General features: G+C 46.2%; 1 protein-coding gene across 12 annotated transcripts in view; it reads left to right on the forward strand.

Moving 5' to 3' along the window:
• The window catches only part of magi1a (membrane associated guanylate kinase, WW and PDZ domain containing 1a), a 44426-nt gene that overhangs the window by 994 nt on the left and 30932 nt on the right, over window positions 1–12500 (forward strand). For 8 of the 12 annotated variants that reach the window (XM_073911371.1, XM_073911373.1, XM_073911372.1 and 5 more), the window contains exon 2: window positions 929–1045. In XM_073911371.1, coding sequence (XP_073767472.1) covers window positions 929–1045 — 117 coding nt within the window. Of the gene's footprint in view, window positions 1–928; window positions 1046–9560; window positions 9765–12500 lie in introns of those variants that run through there. The other 4 variants (XM_073911376.1, XM_073911377.1, XM_073911378.1 and 1 more) reach the window with 1 other exon arrangement.

The raw sequence follows: 12500 nt of genomic DNA on the forward strand, positions 1-12500 counted from the left end.
AAGATGAAGGCATTTGTTTGGGAGGTTGAATCAAAGCATAACCCAGGAGCTTAATACAAGCAAGACACTAACCCTAGATCCACCTGTCCCAGTATAAGCTTTATGTGTGTGTGTGTGTGTGTGTGTGTGTGTGTGTGTTAGCAGTCAGTTCTGTTCCTCTTCTCCAGTGTATTCAGTTCTCCGTGTGTCCAGCAGGGGGCGCAGGTCTCTCTCTGACCCTCACCTGAGCTGAGATCAGTCTTCACTGTAGTGTACACTCAGACTCTGAACTCACCTCAGCTTTACTGGCACTTTAATCTCAGCTGCAGCTCCAGCAGACAGTGGCATGCGCCTGCAGACATGTACTGTGTGCCATGCTGAGTCTGGCTTGAGCTCATGGTGCAGACTGAAGTCGATTCTGATTGGTCAGATCTGCTTACACCTGAGCTCCCCGTCAGTGTTACTGTTGCTTGGCAACCGCTTCCCTCTCAGGCCTGCATCACTCAGCAAACCCTGGAGTCAACACCTCGGCTCAGCATCTCTGCTGCAGTGTGTGTGATCAGATTCAGCAGCGGTGTTGTGGTACAGCCCATTGTGTTGAGCACAGGGGTCTGAAAACACCTGCTGGAGGATCGAGCTTTCATTACTGTAACAGAGAAACAGACACTGGAGGAGTGTGTTCAGCACTGATGCGCTGCTGTGCTGTCTGTGTGTTGTTGTAGTACTGAGTGTGTGCAGGAGGGGGCAGCAGATACAGCTCAACTCACACTGAACTTAGCTTGACCAACACACACACACACACACACACACACACACACACACACACACACACACACACACACACACACACACACACACACACACTCATATACTGCTTAACATTGATGATGATGATGATGATGATGATGTGTGTGTGTGTGTGTGTGTGTGTGTGTGTGTGTGTCTTCAGGAGGCAGGATGAAGAAGGGCTTGAGGTATTACCTGAGTCTGCGCTTCCAGAAACACTCAACAGATCATCAACTGCAGGAGACCATCAGAGACAACCTGTACAGATACAGCACACCCTGTGAGAGACACACACACACACGCACGCGCACACACACACACACACACACACACACACACACACGCACGCACGCACACACACACACACACACACACACACACACACACACACACACACGCACACGAGCACACACACACACACACACACACACGCACACGCACGTGCGTGCACAAGCGCACACACACACATACACACACACACACACACACTGTAAATCATGTTATTAGCATGTCAGCTAGAGTGTTGTCATGTGTGACGCGTGTATTAGCATGACCACTAGCCTGTTGTCATATGTATTGTGTGTTTCTAGCATGACCGCTAGTGTGTTGTCGTGTATGACGTGTGTATTAGCTTGACCGCTAGCTTGTTGTCATGTAAGATGTGTTTATTAGCTTGACCGTTAGTGTGTTGTCATGTATGAGGTGTATTAGCTTGACTGCTAGTGTGTTGTCGTGTATGAGGTGTGTATTAGCTTGACCGCTAGTGTGTTGTCGTGTATGAGGTGTGTATTAGCTTGACTGTTAGTGTGTTGTCGTGTATGACGTGTGTATTAGCTTGACCGCTAGTGTGTTGTTGTGTATGATGTGTGTATTAGCTTGACCGCTACTGTGTTGTCGTGTATGAGGTGTGTATTAGCTTGACCGCTAGTGTGTTGTCGTGTATGAGGTGTGTATTAGCTTGACTGTTAGTGTGTTGTCATGTATGACGTGTATTAGCTTGACTGTTAGTGTGTTGTCATGTATGACGTGTATTAGCTTGACCGCTAGTGTGTTGTCGTGTATGACGTGTGTATTAGCTTGACCGCTACTGTGTTGTCGTGTATGAGGTGTGTATTAGCTTGACCGCTAGTGTGTTGTCGTGTATGAGGTGTGTATTAGCTTAACTGTTAGTGTGTTGTCATGTATGACGTGTATTAGCTTGACTGTTAGTGTGTTGTCATGTATGACGTGTATTAGCTTGACCGCTAGTGTGTTGTCGTGTATGACGTGTGTATTAGCTTGACCGCTAGTGTGTTGTCGTGTATGACGTGTGTATTAGCTTGACTGTTAGTGTGTTGTCGTGTATGACGTGTATTAGCTTGACCGCTAGTGTGTTGTCGTGTATGACGTGTGTATTAGCTTGACCGCTAGTGTGTTGTCGTGTATGACGTGTGTATTAGCATGACCGCTAGTGTGTTGTCGTGTATGACGTGTGTATTAGCTTGACTGTTAGTGTGTTGTCATGTATGACGTGTATTAGCTTGACCGCTAGTGTGTTGTCGTGTATGACGTGTGTATTAGCTTGACCGCTAGTGTGTTGTCGTATATGACGTGTGTATTAGCATGACCGCTAGCGTGTTGTCGTGTATGACGTGTGTATTAGCTTAACCGCTAGTGTGTTGTCGTGTATGACGTGTGTATTAGCTTGACCGCTAGTGTGTTGTCGTGTATGACGTGTGTATTAGCATGACCGCTAGTGTGTTGTCGTGTATGACGTGTGTATTAGCTTGACTGTTAGTGTGTTGTCATGTATGACGTGTATTAGCTTGACCGCTAGTGTGTTGTCGTGTATGACGTGTGTATTAGCTTGACCGCTAGTGTGTTGTCGTATATGACGTGTGTATTAGCATGACCGCTAGCGTGTTGTCGTGTATGACGTGTGTATTAGCTTAACCGCTAGTGTGTTGTCGTGTATGACGTGTGTATGAGCTTGACCGCTAGTGTGTTGTCGTGTATGAGGTGTATTAGCTTGACTGCTAGTGTGTGTAGCGTGTTGTCTGATAGTCATGTGTCTCCGACTGTTGCTCTGCTCTGCTGTGTGTCTCTGCTGTGGGTCATGTGACAGTAAATCCTGTATCCGGCCCGAGCGCTGCGCTGAGGATTATGATGATGCTCTGCTGCTGATGCTGGACTCTGTCCACTGCTGGATCTCTCAGACTCACAGAGGAGTCAGTCACCGCACGCCTGCGTCACACAGCCGGCCCGCTACAGCTGCGAGTCTTCATCTTCATCATCATCATCATGACTCCTCCCCCCAGCAGCCATCAGCGTGCAGCGTTACGGCAGATGTGTTACCCTGAGCGGAGCTCCTCACGGCAGCAGCATATGTGTGTGTTCATCTGCTGTGTGTGTGTGTGTGTGTGTGTGTGTGTTTATTAATCAGCTGACCCCTGATTATTAAAGGGACTAAGCTGAAGGAAAATGAACGAGTGAATGAGTTATTATTACAGCACTGGCTCATGTGTGTATTACTGTAGCTGTTGTGTTACCATAGCAACTGTAGTATCACCACAACAAATCAATTTCTGTATCTGTTGCGTTACCATAGCAACTGTAGAATCACCACAGCAGATCGGTTACTGTAGTTGTTGTGTTGCCATAGCAACTGTAGAATCACCACAGCAGATCGGTTACTGTAGCTGTTGCGTTACCATAGCAACTGTAGTATCACCCCAACAAATCAATTTCTGTAGTTGTTGTGTTACTATAGCAACTGTAGAATCACCACAGCAGATCGGTTACTGTAGTTGTTGTGTTGCCATAGCAACTGTAGAATCACCACAGCGGATCGGTTACTGTAGTTGTGTTGTTCTAGCTGTAACAGCAGACTGTAGACTGTATAAGTGTATTACTCTGCTAGTTCAGGTGCTTTACTGTAGTGTGGTCCAGCTTCACTGTAATGTCTGCAGTTGGTCTCTTCAGGAAGTGTCTCTGTCTCTCTGTTCGCTCAGTCCTTTATTTGAGCTCTGCTGTAGTTCTTCAGACAATCGCTCCAGTCCACACAAGTAAAGGAATAATGAACCGGCCACTTCTGGATTTCTGCTGCTCTGATTGGTGGCCTGTTTCTTGCTGTGTCCTGTGATTGGTGGACAGATCTGTGGGTCGTCTCTGATTGGCTGTGGGTGTTTGAATCTGCTCTTTGTCTGTGTTTGAATGAGTTTGTGCATTAGCAGTCTGCAGTTCTCCACCGCCGCTCCTGCTGGAGCTCCAACTGTTGCGTCTTTCTCAAACATGACTAGATTCCTCACATCACTGAAGCTGAAACGGTTCAGGAGAGCTTTCATTCAGTCATTTGTTTTTATTTTCATTATATCAGAACAAAAGTGTCAGTATAGACTCGACATTATACATATTTAATTAATAAACAATCAAATATATGCAAATTTAGCTATCATGGCGTGGCACGAGCTCATATTCCAGTGGACCATCTAAAACTGTAGAAGTGTTCATGATCCAGTTATAACTCTACAGGGAGTCTGAGTTCAGTAAAGGCTGCTGGAGTCTGCCTCTCTCCAGCTGGATTTGCATTGGTGAAGCTCTGGATCGGCCGTTTGGCTGATTTGCACACAGTGAGCAAATAGTTGAACAAACACACTGTAACGAGCCAGAAAACACAGTACAGTGTGTGTGTGTGTGTGTGTGTGCTGTGTTTGTCTGTTCATCATGATCTCAGCAGATCCACACTACACACAGCAGAAGTCCCTGCGTTTACATTTGAGCAGCAGATGAGCAGTAATGAGCGCTTCAGACCTCTCGACCGCTCATGAACACACTCTGAGCCTGAACACAGGGCTGGATTATCCCACCAACACACAGCGCTTACAGCAGATCAAGTACCGGTGTTCACCAGCAGGAGGCGGCCGCTGCAGGTGTACAGACTCCACCATCCATAGTCTAGAGCAGGGATGGAAGAACTCAGTCCTAGAGAGTTTTGCTTCAACACCGATTACACACACCTGAACATGATAATCAGTGTGATTGACCAGGGATGGAGATAAACTTTGGAGGACACCAGCTCTACAGGACTGAGATTGCCCATCCCTGTTCTAGAAGAAGATGATGATGAAGAGGGTGATGATGAAGAGGGTGATGGTGTTGTAATAAATATAATAAAAAAATAATAACACAATAATAATAATATAATATGATAACAATATAATAACAATAATAATAATAATAATAATAATAAAAATAAAATATAATAATAATAAAGCCATATTAAAGTAATTATAAAATAATAATAATAATAATAATAATAATAATAATAATAATAACATAATAATAACAACATAATAATATAATAATAATAAAGCAATATTAAAGTAATTATAAAATAATATAATAGTAATAATAATATAATATTAATAATATAATAATAATATAAAATATAGCTGCAAGCAGCAATTAAGGGGCCAAGCACTATTGGCCATAAGGTGGCGCTGCTCCAGACGTTTTTGAGTACTTTCAGGGCATGGGGTTGAAGATGCATACCACGTTTTGTAATGATATGTGAATGTGTTGGTAAAATATAGCTTTTTTGGCCAAAAATCGAAATGGGCGACGCCCAAAATGGCTGACCTGTGAAAATCAGACATCATTCGACTCGAAATGCTCTGCCGGATGTAATGAGACCAGATTTATGAGTCTCGGACGAAAGGTTGAGACGTTATAAGCCAAAAAAGCAAGTTTTTTGTATATCCGGACCACTAGGGGGCAGTGCGCTGAAACTCCGCTTATAACCTCAGACCCTAGTTGTCATAACACACACCAAGTTTGGTGTGAATCGGTGAAAGCGTTACGGAGAAATAGCCTTAAGTGCATTTTCGCAAGTTCTACGTTAAATTTGATCGCAAGTTAAACGAAAACGGTTGGTCAAATCAACTTGAATTCCATAACTTTTGGTTGGCATGGTCTGTAGATCATGTGATTAAATTTTGGTGAAAATCGGAGAAACGGCCTAGGACGAGTTCGATCAAATAGGTTTTTCGAAAAATTTAAAATAGCGCGAAAAAATTCATGACGGAAAATGACGTCATAGGGTGGGTTTGAATCGGACTGAGCCAAGGAATCAGAGGAAAAAAGAATTTTGATTGTAGCCCATTCGGTTCAAAAGTTATGATGATAAACATATGTGAAAGTTTGGACAAGTGGTGGCGCTAGAGAGTTTGATTTTGAGACTTCATAATTGGCCTGATTAATGTTAATACTGGCCTCTATCATTGTGCCAAATTATACAACTTTCCCGCATACGCCTATATGGGCTGCCATTCAAATCCGGCGGAAGAAACGGAAGAAGAAGAAGAATAATAATAATAATAATAATAAATATAGCTGCAAGCAGCAATTAAGGGGCCAAGCACTATTGGCCATAAGGTGGCGCTGCTCCAGACGTTTTTGAGTACTTCCAGGGCATGGGGTTGAAGATGCATACCATGTTTTGTAATGGTATGTGAATGTGTTGGTAAAATATAGCATTTTTTGCCAAAAATCGAAATGGGCGACGCCCAAAATGGCTGACCTGTGAAAATCAGACATCATTCGACTCGGCATGCTCTGCCGGATGTAATGAGACCAGTTTCATGAGTTTCGGACGAAAGGTTGAGACGTTATAAGCCAAAAAGCAAATTTTTAGTATCTCCGGACCACTAGGGGGCAGTGCGCCGAAACTCCGCAATTAACCTTAGACCCTAGTTGTCATAACACACACCAAGTTTGGTGTGAATCGGTGAATGCATTACAGAGATATCGCCTCAAGTCCATTTTCGCAAGTTCTACATAAAATTCGTTCGTAAGTTAAACGAAAACGGTTGGTCTAATCAACTTGAATTCCATAACTTTTGGTTGGCATGGTCTGTAGATCATGTGATTCAATTTTGGTAAAAATCGGAGACACGGCCTAGGACGAGTTTGATCAAATAGGTTTTTCGAAAAATTTAAAATAGCGCGAAAAAAGTCATGACGGAAAATGACGTCATAGGGTGGGTTTGAATCGGACTGAGCCAAGGAATCAGAGGAAAAAAGAATTTTGATTGTAGCCCATTCGGTTCAAAAGTTATGATGATAAACATACGTGAAAGTTTGGACAAGTGGTGGCGCTAGAGAGTTTGATTTTGAGACTTCATATTTGGCCTGATTAATGTTAATACTGACCTCTATCATTGTGCCAAATTATACAACTTTCCCGCATACGCCTATATGGGCTGCCATTCAAATCCGGCGGAAGAAACGGAAGAAGAAGAAGAAGAAGAAGAATAATAATAATAATAGAAGAAGAAGAAGAATAATAATAATAATAATAATAATAATAATAATAAGAACACTAACGAAAGCAATAGGTGCCTACGCACCTACGGTGCTTGGCCCCTAATAATAAGAACACTAACGAAAGCAATAGGTGCCTACGCACCTACGGTGCTTGGCCCCTAATAATAATAATAATAACAACAACATAATAATATAATGTACAGGTGTGTGTGTGTCTCAGTTGTAGAGGTGTACAGGTGTGTGTGTCTCAGTTGTAGAGGTATACAGGTGTGTGTGTTCTTCAGTTGTAGAGGTGTACAGGTGTGTGTGTCTCAGTTGTAGAGGTGTACAGGTGTGTGTGTCTCAGTTGTAGAGGTGTACAGGTGTGTGTGTGTTCTTCAGTTGTAGAGGTGTACAGGTGTGTGTGTCCAGTTGTAGAGGTGTACAGGTGTGTGTGTCTCAGTTGTAGAGGTGTACAGGTGTGTGTGTCTCAGTTGTAGAGGTGTACAGGTGTGTGTGTGTGTCTCAGTTGTAGAGGTGTACAGGTGTGTGTGTCTCAGTTGTAGAGGTGTACAGGTGTGTGTGTGTGTGTCTCAGTTGTAGAGGTGTACAGGTGTGTGTGTGTCTCAGTTGTAGAGGTGTACAGGTGTGTGTGTCTCAGTTGTAGAGGTGTACAGGTGTGTGTTCCTCAGTTGTAGAGGTGTACAGGTGTGTGTGTGTCTCAGTTGTAGAGGTGTACAGGTGTGTGTGTGTCTCAGTTGTAGAGGTGTACAGGTGTGTGTGTGTCTCAGTTGTAGAGGTGTACAGGTGTGTGTGTGTCTCAGTTGTAGAGGTGTACAGGTGTGTGTGTGTCTCAGTTGTAGAGGTGTACAGGTGTGTGTGTGTCTCAGTTGTAGAGGTGTACAGGTGTGTGTGTGTCTCAGTTGTAGAGGTGTACAGGTGTGTGTGTGTCTCAGTTGTAGAGGTGTACAGGTGTGTGTGTGTCTCAGTTGTAGAGGTGTACAGGTGTGTGTGTGTCTCAGTTGTAGAGGTGTACAGGTGTGTGTGTGTCTCAGTTGTAGAGGTGTACAGGTGTGTGTGTGTGTCTCAGTTGTAGAGGTGCGAGTGGTCTGAGGGGTCAGAGTGAGGACTGAGGGGTCGAGGGGTCAGGCTGGTCTTCAGTCTTCAGAACGCTGGACAGACTCAGCTGGAGTGATGTGGACTGAGACTCTGAATGCGTCTGGAGATGGAGGAGACTCATTATTGTAGACTAGAGTCAGCCCGACTGTTTTGTTTTGCCTTTTATTTGTCCAGAAGGAAGTGCATCACACATTGCCATACATTCAGAACAGCAGCGTGCGGTGTGTACAACAGCTTAATCGAGATGTGTGTGTGGCCGGCTCCACTCACTGAAGGAGGCACATCAGCAGAGTTTGGCTCCTGCATCTACTGGCCCTTTAAGAGCTGCTGGTTTGTGATCTGGGCCGCATGGATGCACTCGCCCATCATGCAGCAGGATGGAGAACAAGATGGAGTCGCACAGCAACATCTGAGAAACACACACACACACACACACACTCATACACACGTAGAGAGCTGTGTGTGGATGGACAGGCCGGTGGAGTCCAGCGGTTTAGCATATGTAAAGAATAAAGCACAATAGGCTGATGGGGTGGGGGAGGACTCTCATGTAGCGCACGGACTGAATGCAGACGCTGTCCCAGAATCAGGGAGCTCCTGCCTGTGCTCATCTTCAGGGCTCCATCTCAGCCTGCTCAAAATGGCCAACAATCCCAGCAGCCGACAGCAGCGCACTCACACATGCAGCTGTACTCAGTGTCCTGAAGCTCTGCTGTTGGGTAGTCGCTGCAGGTCTCCTTGATGGCAGTTGTGAGAGCAGTTTACCCAAAATACAGGCAGTGTGTGAGTGATCCGCGTGCGGGTGCGGGAAACACTGTTTTGCACACATCAGAAGGCATGGCAGGAATGAAGACGAGCCCTCCACGGCTCAGTGTTGCAGAGCTCGAGGATGCCTTTGTCCTCTTTTGTTGTGTTTATTGTGTGTGAAGGAGCGTGGAGCGTCCCCAACCCCCCGCAGCCCAAGCCCAAGCCGGAGCCGCTAACAGGTGCTGCTCCTCCAGAGGTTCCCTACAGATGGCTATTGTTATGGTGTGCAGTAAACGCCGAGCCGTAACCCAGAAAGCCCAACTCTCCCTCTACCTCTCTCTCTCTCTCTCCCCCCCTTCCTCTCTCTTTACCTCTCTTCCCCTCCCTCTCTCTCTCTCCCGCTCTCTCCCCTTCCTCTCTCTCTCCCCCTCCCTCTCTCCCGTTCTCTATACCTCTCTTCCCCTCCCTCTCTCTCTCTCTCTACCCCTCCCCCTCTCTCTCTCTCTCTCTCCGCCCCCCCCCTCCGCTTGTCCGTTCTGCTCTCCCAGCTGCTGTTTCCTGCTAGAGTCTGGTTATCCCTGATCCCGCTCAGCAGCTCAGCCCCTCCCCCTCCCCATCTGATCTGCTCTGCACCTCCTGCTCTCCTCACTCGTCAATCCTCCGCCGTTCTGTTCTCCGCCGCCGGTTCTCTTTCATGGGCTGTGCTGTGTTGCAGCTGCTGCTTCTGTGTCTCCCGCTCAGCTCCTCCGCAGAGCTCGGACACTTCTCTCCATTGACACAAAGGAAGGATTAGCGGCTGACGGTGCACGGCCGTGTGCAGTTGCTGGACGCGCCGCACTCCTGACATCCAGGCAAGTGGGTTTATTTTCTGCCGTGTGCCGTTGCTGATCTGGCACAGATTTGTGGCCAATGCCCGCTCGGCTTAGCTAACATCAAAAGCTGCGGCGCTCTATCCTGAGCGCTCATCTCTCCAGGATCAGCTTAGAGTAGGTTAATGGTGTGCTAATGGCTGTGCTAGTTTAGCCAGGGCTGTGTTGATGTTTTGAAATGGCTGTCCTGCTCCATCTCCATCTGTGGCGGTGCGTCGCGGCTCCGGCTGTTTTGAATATACAAAGGTGAAGGTGAGGCGTCGTGAGCGCACGGCTGATTGATGAAGCAGATGCGCTCTGGATGGAGGAAAAGCCATTTTGGTCTGTCAGAGTAGCGCTGCTGCTGCTGCTGCTCGATGTTTAGCTGCACCTGCGCTGGCTGAGGATAACTGTGCTAGCGGCCCGTAAATCCAGCCTTTATCTGCCAACATTGCGGCTCGGTCTGTGAGGCGGACTCCATTTGATGCGTGTGAGTGGTGATGTTGTTTTCACACTGCAGATATTCCTGCTAGAATAAAGCTGTCAGATGGATCATTAGAAGAATCCTATTGGTGGAGCTTTCGATAGATCAGCTAACGCTGCTGCTGCTGTTTTCATTTGACTTCATCAACAGAGTTTGACATGTCAGTCCAGTAAAGGCTCTGCTCGTCAGTCAATTCAGTGTTTATCAGTCATTATAGTGGCCATGTGAGATCAAATCCCTCTGATTATTCTCTTCACAATAGTGTGATTACCAGATTTCCAGGACATCACAGATACACCAGAGGAGGCCTCGAGTCGTCCTCATTTCACTGAAATCTCCTGGTGTGAAATGTGTGTTCAACAGCCTATAAAGCGTAATGGTCTCTGCGCTGTGACCCGAGCACTGAAGCCGACAGGTTTCTGCCCCGGTCCTGCACCATCTGCTCTGGCCAACAGGGGGAGCCGCTCTCCTGAGCCCATCCAGCGTTTGTAGTCTTCTGCTAGTTTTTGCACATCTTTTGCCACAGATTATTGATGGTTGTCTGTTTGAGCACAGCGCTGCCTACAACACTGTACAGCTGATACAGATATCTTCAGTCCTGGAGGGCCGGATCCAGCAGAGTTTAGCTCCAACCCTAATCAAACACACCTGATCCAGCAAATCAAGCTCTTACTGGGCTTGGTAATGTCTGTGCAGGTGTATTGAGGCAAGCTGGAGCCAAACTCTGCAGGGCCCACTGGGAGCGAGTTAGGGCAACCCTGTGCTAGTTCATCACAATGTGGCAGCTAGCTTAGCCTTGGTTCAGGTTTTGGTTCAACACAGTTCATGAAGTAAAGATACCGTTTCTGTAAGGATGATGAGTTCGGGTTTGTTAGCCAAACATAGCTACAGGAGTGCTAGTGAAGCGGGATGGGATATAGTTCTGCTTCATCTATGCTTTACTGTGAATGTTGACAAAGAAGTGGAAGACAAACATGGTTGACGGCGGTGTGGTGAGCAGGAGGTTCTTCTCTGAGCGGGTACTGTATTGTTGATCCTGGAGGGCCGGTGTCCCGCAGAGTTGAGCTCCAACACACCTGAACCAGCTAATCAAGCTCTTCTACACTAGAAACCTCCAGACAGGTGTGTTGAAGCAGGTTGGAGCCAAACTCTGGGACAGCGGCCCTCCAGGATGAGTTTGGGATCCCTGTTATTGAGGATTTCTGCATGACTGTAGCAGATCTCTGTGATCTATGATATGTCTTGCATCATTTAAAGCACAGGTCTCAAACTCAGCTCCTGGAGGGCCGCAGCTCTGCACAGTTCTGCTCCAATCCTAATGAAACCCAGCGGATCCACTCATCAAGCTGTTCAAGAAGACTGTGGACTAATCAGCAGGTGTGAGTTGGAGGATGTTGGAACTAAACTATGCAGAGCTGCGGCCCTCCAGAAATGCAGTTGGAGACCACTGATTTAGAGAGTTAACCCTAACCCTAACCCTAACCTAATGAAGGAGTTTATGCCAGGGTTTACCCACCCTCATGCAGAAGGCACTTTTTGATGGATGGATGCGCTCTGTCGGACTGCTTTTACACTGCTGATTAGAGGAAACGAACTCTTCAATAAAGCTGTGAAAGTAAAATATCACTGTCAAACAATAATAATGAGGAATCAGTCTTTACATGGAGATGTCTGTGGAGTTCTACAGTTCAGCTCTTTGCTTTCCAGAAGTCTGGATGTTTTGAGTGGAGCCGTCACATACACTCCTCCAGCAGACGCTGTTATCCAGAGCAGCGTACAGCACTCCAGATCAGCAGTGATAAACGCGGCGTCAGGCCAAACTTATATTTATCTATTTATTTTCAATTCTTCCCCCCGAGCACACAGAGAGGCGAGAGTGTGCCCTACAGGTGGTGTCAAGCCCCCTGCCCTATGCAGAGCACACTCAGTGGTGCGCAGTTTAAGGTGCACCTGTACCAGGGGTTCTCAACCTTTTTCACTTTGAGGCCCACCTTGATGTAAACAACTTATAAAAACATCCCATAAAGTAAATAAGTCATTTATTAAGAATATGTCAATAACTCAATCTTGACAGAAGTGTCAGACAGAAGCTGATAATTCTGAGGTGACGAAATATATAAATAATGTAAATTATGATAATGTACATATTAATATTAAAAGGAAACCGCACAGACAGGTTCAAAGCTCGTGAGTTCTTTATTTCAGGTATTCTTTACGGCTGCAGTGTGTTTGGGCCTTTTCTTCAGTAAATGAAG

The sequence above is a fragment of the Danio rerio genome, chromosome 8 (genome assembly GCF_049306965.1).
Source record: "Danio rerio strain Tuebingen ecotype United States chromosome 8, GRCz12tu, whole genome shotgun sequence".
Taxonomy (NCBI): Eukaryota; Metazoa; Chordata; class Actinopteri; order Cypriniformes; family Danionidae; genus Danio; species Danio rerio.